This window comes from Procambarus clarkii, chromosome 61 (genome assembly GCF_040958095.1).
Source record: "Procambarus clarkii isolate CNS0578487 chromosome 61, FALCON_Pclarkii_2.0, whole genome shotgun sequence".
Taxonomy (NCBI): domain Eukaryota; kingdom Metazoa; phylum Arthropoda; class Malacostraca; order Decapoda; family Cambaridae; genus Procambarus; species Procambarus clarkii.
In genome coordinates this window covers 13,783,021-13,797,812 of record NC_091210.1, presented here as the reverse complement: position 1 = coordinate 13,797,812, position 14,792 = coordinate 13,783,021, and the positions used below count along the sequence as shown (strand labels likewise).

General features: G+C 42.3%; 1 protein-coding gene across 2 annotated transcripts in view; it reads right to left on the bottom strand.

Moving 5' to 3' along the window:
- The window catches only part of LOC123774416 (uncharacterized), a 33,197-nt gene that overhangs the window by 16,502 nt on the left and 1,903 nt on the right, over nt 1-14,792 (bottom strand). The window contains exons 3-6 of one of the 2 annotated variants that reach the window (XM_045768695.2): nt 12,279-12,556; nt 8,565-8,600; nt 3,193-3,691; nt 2,115-2,241 (exon numbers count right to left, since the gene is read on the bottom strand). In XM_045768695.2, the coding sequence (XP_045624651.2) occupies nt 2,115-2,241; nt 3,193-3,691; nt 8,565-8,600; nt 12,279-12,556 (940 nt within the window). The remainder of the gene's footprint in view (nt 1-2,114; nt 2,242-3,192; nt 3,692-8,564; nt 8,601-12,278; nt 12,557-14,792) is intronic. The other variant, XM_045768696.2, reaches the window with a different exon arrangement.

Here is a 14,792-nt window from a genome sequence, read left to right as displayed (position 1 = left end):
GTTCTCGCAAATTCGTAAAGTCAATATTGACTTATTAACTACGTGCATAGGTGATATACTAAACATAATAGATACCCCTAAAAAGATTCATAGAAAACACCGACCTTACCTAACCTTGTTAGTATCTTAAGATAAGCATCTTATTGCTTCGTAATTACAATTATTACTTAACCTATACCTATTATAGGTTAGGTAATAATTGTAATTACGAAGCAATAAGATGCTTATCTTAAGATACTAACAAGGTTAGGTAAGGTCGGTGTTTTCTATGAATCTTTTTAAGGGTATCTATTATGTTAAGTATGTCACCTATGCACATATTTAATAAGTCAATATTGACTTATTAAATTTGCGAGAACGGGTTGCAAAAACGGTACCCAAAGAATAGTGAGGCACCAGGAGGAAAATGCACTAAGTGTGTGAATGACTAGAGTAGCTACCCAGGACCCTTGGGTCACCAAGGCTGGCATCTGGTGGTGTGGGAGTGGAGCTAATTAGTAGCTGAACTTGGACAACAATTATGTACATAGTTGGCATCAGAGTTGCAAATGTTGGTTTTGGTACACACTACCTTTCTGGTGGAATTTCCATTAGTACTGTTCATCTTGTATCCTAAGACTTCCCTTGCCTCTATGTAGGGGGGCCAGATTCTGGTCCTTGTCTCCACTAGGCACACATGATACTGGTCTGGTGTGGTACCTTGGACTGAAAGACTTCAAGTGGATAGAGTGGGGAAGAGAAGGATGGAGCTTCCCTTTCCCCCAAAAAAGTTAAGGATCAGCAGCAGCATCATTGACCATAGCAGGCAAGGGCTGCAGAAGACTGTAGTGCTAGGCACAGTCGGACAATAAGGCTGTCGCTTGAGAGGACAACTTGGCCAGTACAGAGATCTAATGCCGAGAGATGGCACACACCTGAGGATAAAATAACCCAGGAATCCAACAGGCATAATGACAATAGCAGCAGGAATGTCCAACAACATTAAAAAAGCAGACTTGTTTGTCATACTGGGACAAAAAGTCAGTCAGAGCTTGGTGAATTTGCAGTGTCCCGAGAGAATCCAGTGCTAACGTACAGAGAAGCTACCTAGGAGACCTTGCTCAGAAAATATGTAAATACTTTTGCTAGTTAAAAAACAGCTTATGAGCTTCAAAACTTTTCAACCCAAAGTTATTTTAGTTTATTAACAACCTCTTAGGGCTTCAGAGCTCAAAAATTCTTTAATAAACATAAAATAAGCCAGCATGATTGAGGAAAAATGTACAGGTTTCATAAGTGGACGCTTAAATACGTGATGAATCCTGGGCAGGGCAGGCCTTCTTCCTGGGACAACATACACCAAATTAACAATACACTTTATTATATAATACACAGAAATTTCAGAATGCACAAACTTTGTTTACATGTGTATAGCAACAACAACAAAAGTTACACATACATTACACCACCTGCATCTTGAGGAACTATCTGTGTAAGGTTCCTGGTAGGCACATTACCTGCATCTTGAGGAACTATCTGTGAAAGTCTCTGGTAGGTACATTACCTGCATCTTGAGGAACTATCTGTGTAAGGTTCCTGGTAGACACATTACCTGCATCTTGAGGAACTATCTGAGAAAGTCTCTGGTAGGCACATTACCTGTATCTAGAGGAACTATCTGTGTAAGGTTCCTGGTAGGCACATTACCTGCATCTTGAGGAACTATCTGAGAAAGTCTCTGGTAGGTACATTACCTGCATCTTGAGGAACTATCTGTGTAAGGTTCCTGGTAGACACATTACCTGCATCTTGAGGAACTATCTGAGAAAGTCTCTGGTAGGCACATTACCTGCATCTTGAGGAACTATCTGTGTAAGGTTCCTGGTAGGCACACTACCTGCATCTTGAGGAACTATCTGTGTAAGGTTCCTGGTAGGCACATTACCTGCATCTTGAGGAACTATCTGTGTAAGGTTCCTGGTAGACACATTACCTGCATCTTGAGGAACTATCTGAGAAAGTCTCTGGTAGGCACATTACCTGCATCTTGAGGAACTATCTGTGTAAGGTTCCTGGTAGGCACACTACCTGCATCTTGAGGAACTATCTGAGAAAGTCTCTGGTAGGCACATTACCTGTATCTAGAGGAACTATCTGTGAAAGGTCCCAAGTAGGCTCAGATTGACAGGTTCTTTTCTTCTTGTGCATTCGTCTGTTGCTGCCGCCATTCACTGACCGCACTCCATTTGTTGAAGAGGAAACCTGAAAACAACAAAAGTTCGAATTTAGTCCTTAGACTATTTATATAAATCTTGTTCATATGAAAGAATAACTATTAGGATAAAATATTACTGAAATGACAGCAGAAGCTCTTGACAGAAATTTACAAGTTGCTGCAGATAATGGGTAGAAGGGCAGATAATCAAATTTACAAAAAGGGCCGATAATCAAGGTCAGATTGCCCACACAATAACAAAAACATTAAAAAAGGACACAACCAGAAACTCTCTACCAAAGAACTTGGGTAAAGCTATGTAGTTACAATCCTATAAAACACCACTCCAGAAACAGAAGCACTTTAGTCAAGCGATGACCACTGATGACAGGACACTGAACATGTAGAAAGAGCCAGGGAAACCCACATGCACAGATAGGTGTATGCTGGGCAAGATGAGATGCTATGGAACACCTTACATCCAATGCTGCTATGCACACTTGGCAGCAAACAGGCACCCAAGTCCAGGCAACAGATTAGAGAAATTGCGAACAATTTGATACCAAAATGAACGACGTAGCTCGAGAATCGAGGTCAGAACACTGTAAAGAGTACCTATGTTAGTGTTTGTGCGGACTCCCAGGAAATGCCAGGCCCACATTGAGGTGGGTTGGGGCTGCATACCAGATGTGGGAAAGTGTTTTCCCAGACATGTTCTGGGAAAAGACAAATGGGCAAGGGGAGGATCTCACCAAAGCCAACAGGCCTCCTCCTGTCCTCAACCAAAGATAATCTAAGCCCCCACCACCCCAACCAACAGGAAGGTGAAGCATTACAGAAACAAATTCAGAAAATGTACACATCAAGCAACAAATAGTACAACAGACCTCAGGCTGCAAATCGAGGAGCAAAGTGCCCTTTTGGGGAAGACCTCCATAAAATCATAATACTGCACCTGGTATCCCATTCTTTGAAGTACCAGACAATATTCCACTCACCCCATTTCCTGCAGCAGTAGACAATGTTCCTCCATTCCTCTGGCTCACTCTCTCTGTTGTACGCTGTGAAAGCCTCCCAGGAACTCTGGCTGTGGAGCGTTCTGCCTGTCGGGTTCCAGTTCTCTCCAGTGGCTTTGTTGCCGTCCTCTCTGGAACCCTAGCTGGAAGCCTCTCTTGTGGTTTAATTGTCACTTTTTCCACAGTTTTAATCACTTGTCTCTCCACAGCTTTAACCTCTTCTCTCTCAGAAGACTTATTCAAAATTCTCTCAACTGGTTTAATTATCACTTTCTCTACCGACTTGCTTGCTACTTTCTCAACTGGCTTTATGGTTACCTTGTCCAGGGGCTTCGGTGTTGGCCTACGAACAACTTTAGAGGCAGTTACACTTTCCAGAAACTGTGGAGAGAGATCCTTAGACAATGGTTTCAGGGCTGGAATCTGCATAATACCTGGGTTTGGTGTACTTGTCTGGGTTGACACCTTTTCTGGGGAATTTCTGCGAGCAAAAAATAAAAATACAGCATTAGGTAGTTGCCACATATATAACAGTACAATCAAATCAAAGTGAGTGCAAATTTATTTTTAATATTATGATTTTCCACAATGAAAGAAAACTTGTTTTGGTCACAAGTGTGAAGGAGAAAGGTATCTTTAACTTGGCTTATCACGGGATATGAAAAGTGATGCAATCCTTACGTGGTGAAGTAAAGCATTTCGGGAGTACTGTATGAGTTACAGCAGTGTAGTAAGTACAGGCTAGTGCACAGGCTGGTACAATAGGCACAGACAGGTGCAACAGTACAGAAAATTGGTATTTATGTTTGCAGTGTATGTGGTTACAGTGGGTGTAATAATTTGAGTAGTGCTATATTGGTGGTGGTATGATGGTGAGAAAGGAATGGAGACATTACATTACAACAGAGTACTGATGGGATATAGGCACTGCCGAGATTCACTACTTATATAAATCTAATTTTCAGACCATTCATAATCTGGCCAGAATTCTGAAAACAAATACTGTATTGATAATTATGCAATGTAAAGCAGAACACACAAATTCTGTAATGAAAACTTTACAAGTTGCATTGATCAGAGACTTGCATCAATTTTTCTCATTGCAAAAATAAAGAAATTTATGGAAAATTTGAGTAAAAGGTCAACAAAGCTAAAATTTGACACGATACAGAGGAGTGCCACGCACACGTACCCCAGTCCACCGTGTGTCCAGATGCTCCGAGAGGATACATTCTGGTCATAACATCACAATCGATGAACACAAAATAATGGAAGACTTCTGGTCAATTATATAAATAGCAGAGGAAAATTCAGCATCATTATATATATCACTTTGAAGGGACATGAAGACGGAGTGAAGAAATGGTGCCCAACCAAACACATCATCAGGGATGGAACGCCAATCCTGCAAGAAGCTAGGCCGTCACTGTTCCCAACCTGAAGCAAGTACAGGCATTTGCTACACCAAAATGCTATGCAAAACCATTTCGTAAACAAAAATCTACAGATTGTTATTTATTTATTATCCAATTTTTTTTCATTTGATTTGATTAAAATATGCACAAAAGCATGTTCTATTATTTGCACTAATTAAATAATATTTCTAAACATAAAGGAGTGAAAAAAAAGGGGAATGAATGAAAATTTGTTTATTCTGGCTCCTTGTATACAAGAATGTGTGGAAAGCCTGATGTTTGCAAGCGGCCATGTGGTGCCAGTGCCAAACCACCTCTTGGCCCAAATGCAACTTAGCCCAAAGCTTATGGGTGACTGGAGACCCCTAGATGGCAAAACTCAATTCAACATTATTAGTCAACACCACATAAACACCAGGAAAACAGGCAACCACCGGCAGGATCACTCTGACTCTCGGATCGCTTTTCACACCCAAAAATTTCGAGACCCAAAGTAAAACCACACACCAGAGAAAACCCACGGGAACAGAGGAACTAATCTACGATTCCAACACCCACAGAGATACATGGCCTCGGCCTCGCAGTGGGGGAACAGCAGGTCTTGCTGAGAATCAATGACTAGGTGCATCTGCAGACGTTAGTGGAACAAGGACAGAACCGTAACCACCAAATGCCACGCAAGAATCTAGCAGGAGAAAACAGATGCATCTCTACCCAGAGCACGAGACTCATTACCCAAGGACCAAACTTCTGGACAAAGGCTGGCCAAACTTCTTTGCAATGAGCATGTAAGTCCGAAATGCACATATAAGGCATACTTCTAATAAAGACGTATGCATTATGCCAGTAACCACAGCCCACTCCAACCAGTGGGCCCCCAAACCATCCTGCTTAGATAGAACATTTTGTAACTACAGTACTATTCACTTTACAATCTGAAAAAACCAGTGTTGAATGTAATGAAATGCCATTTTCTGGGTGAGCCCCGGAGGCTCCCTGGAGCCTCAGGGACTCCCCACAGAAAGCTAACACCCAAACTTAAATATTCCTAGGCCTACTATAGCACATACTTGTACTCGCTGACGAACCTTCTCAGGGAAAAGTGCCATAAGCGAAGGCATGGCCAATGGCAATGCCAGTGGCAGCCAGACACCACAACCTTGACTGACGGTAGGGGGGGACAATGCCAGTGGCAGCCAGACACCACAACCTTGACTGACGGTAGGGGGGGACAATGCCAGTGGCAGCCAGACACCACAACCTTGACTGACGGTAGGGGGGGACAATGCCAGTGGCAGCCAGACACCACAACCTTGACTGATGGTAGGGGGGGACAATGCCAGTGGCAGCCAGACACCACAACCTTGACTGATGGTAGGGGGGGACAATGCCAGTGGCAGCCAGACACCACAACCTTGACTGACGGTAGGGGGGGACAATGCCAGTGGCAGCCAGACACCACAACCTTGACTGACGGTAGAGGGGGACAATGCCAGTGGCAGCCAGACACCACAACCTTGACTGACGGTAGGGGCAATGTCATAAGCAGCCAGACACCACAGCCTTGACTGACGGTAGGGGCAATGTCATAAGCAACCAGATACCACAGCCTTGACTGACGGTAGGGGGGGACAATGCCAGTGGCAGCCAGACACCACAACCTTGACTGACGGTAGGGGCAATGTCATAAGCAGCCAGACACCACAGCCTTGACTGACGGTAGGGGCAATGTCATAAGCAACCAGACACCACAGCCTTGACTGACGGTAGGGGCAATGTCATAAGCAGCCAGACACCACAGCCTTGACTGACGGTAGGGGGGGACAATGCCAGTGGCAGCCAGACACCACAACCTTGACTGACGGTAGGGGCAATGTCATAAGCAGCCAGACACCACAGCCTTGACTGACGGTAGGGGGGGACAATGCCAGTGGCAGCCAGACACCACAACCTTGACTGACGGTAGGGGCAATGTCATAAGCAGCCAGACACCACAGCCTTGACTGACGGTAGGGGGGGACAATGCCAGTGGCAGCCAGACACCACAACATTGACTGACGGTAGGGGCAATGTCATAAGCAGCCAGACACCACAGCCTTGACTGACGGTAGGGGCAATGTCATAAGCAACCAGACACCACAGCCTTGACTGACGGTAGGGGCAATGTCATAAGCAACCAGACAAAGCAGCCTTGGCCACATGCAGCCAAGGCAAACAAGCCACCAGGACACACAGCAGATTGGTAGTAAAAATGGCAACCATAAAGGCTTAAAAGAAACACAAACACAGGTCCTTACACACGACACAGTAAAATGCAAGGCACCCAGAGGAAAGTGAATGATTGGGATGGCAAGTGGGGACTCTCAGGTCCCAGGGCTGCCATCGGGTGTCAAACGAATGGTGCTAACAACTGGACCTAGACAATGAACATGTATGTAGCTCACATCAGGGTTACAAACACTGTTCAAGCAGCTTCTTGTTTTGGGGCATTCTACCTTTCTGATGGTCGCTCCTTCAGTATTCTGTGTGATCTTGTATCCCCAGATTATCCAATACCTCTCTTGAGGTGGGCCAGATTCTGGTCCTGGGCTCTGGTGGGAGCTCAGATGAGTAGCTCGGGAAACCACCCCAAAATTTCCACGTAGAAATAGTGTGGTCACTTCACACGTCAGAGGTTGAGTGTTCGAGGCTCCTAGTGCCCAAGGCGAATGAAATCTATATGCAAAAATCAGCTGAGAGCCAAGAGCAGTTTGTATAGAGAAGATGGACATATCTCTATGACAAGAGCTGGAAAATGTATCAGATTGGGATATCTGAGAGAGCAGAGGGAACCAAGGCTGAAGCAGCCACAGGGGTTGGCCCATGGAGTGGCATGTGCTTCATCAAGGTCTCATGATTATGAATGAACTGCTATGAACATCTCAAATGGAGGAAGATATGGAGAGCTCATTTTCAGAAGGACATAGCTGATCTGGAGAAAATGCAACACCGGGCAACAAAAGTCATTCCAGAGTTGAGTCATCTCTCGTATCAGGAACGCTTGAAGGACATCGGACTAACAACACTGCAAACCAGGCATGAAAGGGCGGATCTCATTGAAAATTTTGAAATACTGAACAAGTTAGAGGATGTTGATCTATAAAATTTCTTCAAAAGGTCAAATGTAACACAAATAAGGAGCAATGGTTTCAACCTCAACAAACCACAATGTAGGACCGAAAACAGGAGGTGCTTTTTCACCCGCAGGGTTATTAACCCATGGAACCGCCTAGCCGCTGAAGCCGTAAATGCCAAAACTTTGTCAAGTTTTAAAATCTACCAAAAGATCATTAACGCAAATGGGGGAACCTTTGATGAGCAGCCGGCTTCCTTTCCTCATAGAGGCCACTAGGGTTAGTGGCCCTTAGATAAATCAGGTAAAAACTAAACTCTAGCGAGATTCCAGATGACTTAATAAAGCCTATAGTGGCAGCCTCGATGTTCCTTGCCAAGTTCAATTAAGAAAGGCTTTGTTTAGGCTGGAACTTGAAATTCAGAACGACCAGGAAATTGTACATTTTGGGTACTGTAACTGTTCAGTACCTGGCCAGCAGCCACTCGTGGACACTGGATACCTAAATGAGGCAACTGTTGGGGGTTGCCAGCACCTGCATGCCCTGGAATTAAAGCTCAGAAAGCACCACCCTGGTCACCACCCTGGTCACCACCCTGGTCACCACCCTGGTCACCACCCGGCTAGTGACATGTAATGAAACACCAGAAGGCAGTGTATTATTAATGAATAGATGATACAGTATTTAATTTTCAATGAGATAATTAAAGCCAAAGATGGTTCAAATATAACTGAGTAAACTATACTGATTTTCTATAACTAGACGAACACTTTCATCAGTAAACGTTGCTACTTGTAATATTATAAAACAATTTGAATATACTTACATATAAGAGTTTGGTGTATGTCCTTTTATGGGAAGACTGTGAAAAATGATAACAATTTACATGCTACAGTGCTGAATAAATTAGATTTCTAATATGACAATACTCCTACTGCAAGCGATGAGTCACAATAACGTGGCTAAAGTATGTTGACCAGACCACACACTAGAAGGTGAAGGGACGACGACGTTTCGGTCCGTCCTGGACCATTCTCAAGTCGATTGTCCAGGACAATCCATCAATCTGGAGAATGGTCCAGGACTGACCGAAACATCGTCATCCCTTCACCTCCTAGTGTGTGGTCTGGTTAACATACTCCTACTGTTATCTTTAATGTGACACACATTATAGCATCAGTTACTTGTCTATAATTCACCGATATTTCTTTTTCCCCCGTCCTCATTCTTGACCCTTTACTAGCAACAATGTTTCCTTCAAACCTTCTCCTCAGACTGCCATGAACATGCCTGACTGTTTTGAATTATTATTGGAGGTACATGAAGAGGCTTCAATTCCAGTTCTCCTGGATGCTCTCTCAGAAGTTTCCGAGTGTTAAATGCTACTTAAAATGTTTCTAACTTTTTAATTCTGTACAGTAAATAACTATAAATATTCATCATACTCAAAGTACTGAAATCTGTTTCTCGCCATGAACATTAAAATGGTTTCAAAACACTTGTCTGCGTCTTCTATATTGTCTTGGCAAGTTCTGCTCTCCTCTTTCTCAAAGTCTAGCAAATTCTTCTGGGTATTTTCTGTACATTATCAACAATGTCACCATCTTTTTCACACAAAATCAATTCGCATATCTGTTGCTGCAGATTGTGATTAATTCTTTATGAAGATCAATAGACTTCCCTTCACACAGGCAAGGAATTCCCGACTTATTTTTTCTTTTAAAATATTAAAGTCTATAATGTTAACATCAGAAAAGAGACCAGTTGTGGGCCAGATTCGTTGCAGTCATGATTCAAGAGCAAATGCTGGATCACATTCCAGACAAGGGTAAGTACTCCTTACAGAGGTCAAAGTGTATTGTATGTTTCCACATAGTCCTTAGTCATACCCTTCTATGAATGGAGTCAGGCATATTTATATACCAGAGCTGATATTAAAAAATTATTCTTTGATCATGGGTTGCATAAAGGAAGCTGTGTTGGGAAGCAAGTACTGTACAGTGTATAAGGAAACATGTCACCGTTGACTACGTCAGGCTGCGAGCAGCCGCGTCCAACAGCCTGGTTTATCAGTCCAGCAACCAGGAGGCCTGGTCGACGACCGGGCCGCGGGGACACTAAGCCCCGGAAGCACCTCAAGGTAACCTCAAGGTAAGGTTGACTAGCTCATCTTCACATGAATGTACCAGGCTGTTATTATGGTATTAAAACAACTTTACTGTGCTCCAGCAAGCCAACACTCTCAAAGTGGTCCTTCGCTTTAGGCACAAAAACTTTCAGTCCGGCCAAGAAATAACTTTGGCCATTCGTGCACTTGGCCGAGCCATGCTAACCCTTTACAGGACCTTTTTGCTTCAACTTCTCACTTTCTTAATCTCAACCCATTCGAGTTTACGAGTGCAAGATGCATGGACAACAAAGCACACAGAGTCTCGCTCTGCTTGCCTTGAACCAAGCAGTATCATCACTTTCACTCTGGTCTGTGTACAGTCACCCTGGTCAGTGTATAGGTAAACATCCAACTGGTGTCAGTGTAATAAATTTGTTTGCTAGATAAAATATGGTACCTGAGCCTCTTCAAATGTGGAGATTTGTGGCTCTGTGCCTTCTATATCACCAAACTGCTTCTCCTGTGCCAAAGGAGAAGCAGTTATATGTGTATCCTTACATGTTAAATACCATGACAAGTTTTAAAGTGCCTTACCCATCCATCACTATACACACTTAATGATCTAATGCTAATTTCTTCATGGAAACACTTTCATTCGCCTGGGCCTGCCACCTTACACTAGTTTCTTTGCTTCCTGCTTGATGGGGTTCTGGGAGTTCTACTCCCCAAGCCCACTTGCGAGAGCTTGGTCCAACAGGCTGTTGCTTGGAGCGGCCCGCAGGCTCACATATCCACCACAGCCCGGTTGGTCTGTAACTTCTTGAAGAAAACTATCTAGTTTTATCTTGAAGATGTCCACTGTATTCACTTAGTAGTGCTTGTGGGGGTTGAGCTCTGGCTCTTTCGGCCCGCCTCTCAACTGTCAATCAATCAATTTTTTGTTTTTTCCCCACATACACACACACCCAGGAAACAGCCTGTAACAGCTGTCTAACTCCCAGGTACCTATTTACTGCTAGGTAACAGGGGCATCAGGATGAAAAACCTCTGCCCATTTGTTTCTGCCATCGCTGGGATCGATCCCCCAGGCCATAGGATTACTAGTTCCAAGGGCTGTCTACTCAGCTACCAGGCCCCCCTGTTGTTGCATGTGCCTGCTTCCACTGCCACACACAATCATTAACACTTACTACTTAAGCTTGGCTTACTGCTGTCCACTTCTTCAGTGATATATTACTCTCACTATGACCATAATAAATAATGATCTTATCTTTAACTTTCAAAATATCAGAAAAAGTGGCTTTGCTGACAATGAATTTGTCACACTCATCTATGCTGGGGACACCCGATTCTATTTCCTTTTCAGTATAAAGGACACTTTCTGCTCAAAAGTCATCCACATGTTTCATCTTGAGTTTGTTGCTAGTTGAAGCCTTGGCCAGTAGAGTTCTGTATAGTGTTCCTGTATTTCATTAAGCCAAGGTGGCAAGATGTTACAGTTTATGTGACACAAACTAGTATGATAGGGGACACTGTCAATGACCATAAGTGCACAAAAATAACACCTGCTCCCTATACATAGGGAGGGTAATAGATTTTGAGATATATACAAGAGTTGTTACATTCTTGTACAGCCACTAGTACGCGTAGAGTTTTGGGCAGGTCCCTGGAATACGATCTCCGCCACGAAGAATCGTTCTTACAACCAAGTACACATTTTACTGTTGAGTTAAACAGAGGCTACAGTTAAGGATTTGCCCCCAGTAAATCCTCCCCGGCCAGGATACGAACCCATGACAAAGCGCTCGCGGAACGCCAGGCGAGTGTCTTACCACTACACCACGGAGACTAGATGCACCATTGCAGATCACTGCCACACACACACTGGCATGGTGGTGCCTAGCACTCTGAAGGTTAACACGCATATAGGAGGCAAGGGCAGGGTTTGTGGGCCAGGTCCAAACTGAAAATTTATAAATGGAAAGTTCGAAAAAAGTGAGTTTGGAAATAGGAACACTGTATAGATTATAATTTCTTCTAACGTTGCTTTTCTGAGCAGAATATCTTCAGTTTCTATTAAGCTCAGGGCCAGAGTGCTGTACCTGGTTATTGTCCACACGCCAGGCTTTGTCAACCATTAACGCCACTGCGACAAGAAACTTTTTAAATGGTCTTTTAGCACAGTATTGTGGCAAGGAGACTGTGGCAAACAGAGATCAGTCATACCTCTCGAGGCATACAGCTCATTCTAAAACAAAGAATAAATTGAAATTCTCAACATCTTCTCCAAATAATAACTGGCAATACAAAGATTATGAAAACTATCAATAACTCTCCACCACCTGATAGCCACCTGCTGGCAATCCCAGATCCCTGAACCACTTGTCAAGACATTATTTACCCACAAAAATAAAAGGATTTACTTGGTACCTCAGTTCAAACTGTTCCTGTGCATCTCGAGCACTACCCACAACCACCATCTCGTTGGGAGAGAACTGAGACTTCTTGATTTTTACAGTTATTTTTTCGTAGCCGGCCCCAGAGACGGGCGTGTGAGGCCCTTCTGGCGTGACACCAACTGGAGAGATGGACAGAGGTAGACATGGTGTGGACGGTGTCCCGGTTCTGTTAACCGGGGATATAGACACTAAAGCTTCTGGCGATATGACAGTCACTGACTCAGGCACGTGACTTGGAGGAGACAGACTCTGGAAAACAATACAAGCAAGAAAATAAATACAGTAAATTCTGCAAATGTGACACTTGTTAAAACTACTAACTTTGAATATATTTTTAGCTCTTCAGTATAATTTATCATTTAATATAATAATTAAAGTGAGTGACAGTTGGCCTAAAAACAAAATATAGAATATCCATATTGACATTGAAAATTATATACAGTAAAACCTCAGTATTCGAATAGATTCCAAATTTAACTTTTTGGCATTCGGACACCGTGTTCATATTCGGTATTGGTCCGTTTGCTCGGCATTCACACGTAAACACGCATCCCTGACGCACCAGTTTCACCACAGCCGTCCTTCAGTGCACAACCCACTACACTTTTCTCTTGAATATTTTTCAGATTTCTGATATTCTTAGTGTAAATAACTCCCCATGTCACCTAAGAAAGTTAGTGATAAGAGCCAAGCAAAAAAAGAAAATGGTTAGAAACACGGTAGAGATGAAGAAAACCATCATGAGTAAATTTGAAAGTGGTGCCTCCGAGTCTGCTCTTGTTACCGAGTTTGGTACTGTATGCCTAAATCCAGTTCTCTAATAAGAGAAATATGTGCAAAATGGGGGGAAAAGCAAAGTTTTCTTGAAAAATATCAACCGAACAAAGCTGTGACCAACCGTGTTACAAACCTCTTGAATGACAATGCCATGTCTCACTTCAGAAACACATTAAGACACAGGCAAAAGCAATCGTCCTTGAACAAGTTTCTTGTAAGAAAAGCATCCAGTGAGGGAATCTTTTTGAGGGAAAACAGAAAAATGAGGGAAACAGAACAAGACAGAAAAGGGAAAAGAACCCCAGAAGCACAACTACCAGAAGTTATAATAGTAAGAGTGAGGGGGGGACTCTCCGGCCACTGAACAACGTCTCTCTTCCTCACCACCTTCCACATGTGTCATCAACTTCCCCAAGTGTTGGGAAATTGTGTGCTGTCTGAGCATTTATTTCATTTAATTTTTGCATTAATATATTTATTTTTGAGGTCTGGAAAGGATTAAACCAATTTACATTTTACTTATATTATATATATATAATTATATATACTATATATTTATTTGGAAGAGGGATATGGAACCCACAATGCAAGAATAAACACAATAAAATATGATATTCAATTATGCCAAAGAATCAACATAGGAAGATATTAAATGACTATTCTGAACACTTTTGTTAGCCTATGTTTGGATAGGATAGATTAACTTATTTTGCTAGGATAGATTAGCTTATACTTGACTAGGATAGATTAGCTTATACTTGGCTAGGATAGATTAGCTTATACTTGGCTAGGATAGATTAGCTTATACTTGGCTAGGATAGATTAGCTTATACTTGGCTAGGATAGATTAACTTATACTTGGCTAGGATAGATTAGCTTATACTTAGGATAGATTAGCTTATACTTGGCTAGGATAGATTAACTTATACTTGGCTAGGATAGATTAGCTTATACTTGGCTAGGATAGATTAGCTTATACTTGGCTAGGATAGATTAACTTATACTTGGCTAGGATAGATTAGCTTATACTTAGGATAGATTAGCTTATACTTGGCTAGGATAGATTAACTTATACTTGGCTAGGATAGATTAACTTATACTTGGCTAGGATAGATTAGCTTATACTTAGGATAGATTAGCTTATACTTGGCTAGGATAGATTAACTTATACTTGGCTAGGATAGATTAGCTTATACTTGGCTAGGATAGATTAGCTTATACTTGGCTAGGATAGATTAGCTTATACTTAGGATAGATTAGCTTATACTTGGCTAGGATAGATTAACTTATACTTGGCTAGGATAGATTAGCTTATACTTGGCTAGGATAGATTAACTTATACTTGGCTAGGATAGATTAGCTTATACTTGGCTAGGATAGATTAGCTTATACTTAGGATAGATTAGCTTATACTTGGCTAGGATAGATTAACTTATACTTGGCTAGGATAGATTAGCTTATACTTGGCTAGGATAGATTAGCTTATACTTAGGATAGATTAGCTTATACTTGGCTAGGATAGATTAGCTTATACTTGGCTAGGATAGATTAGCTTATACTTGGCTAGGATAGATTAACTTATACTTGGCTAGGATAGATTAGCTTATACTTGGCTAGGATAGATTAGCTTATACTTGGCTAGGATAGATTAGCTTATACTTGGCTAGGATAGATTAACTTATACTTGGCTAGGATAGATTAGCTTATA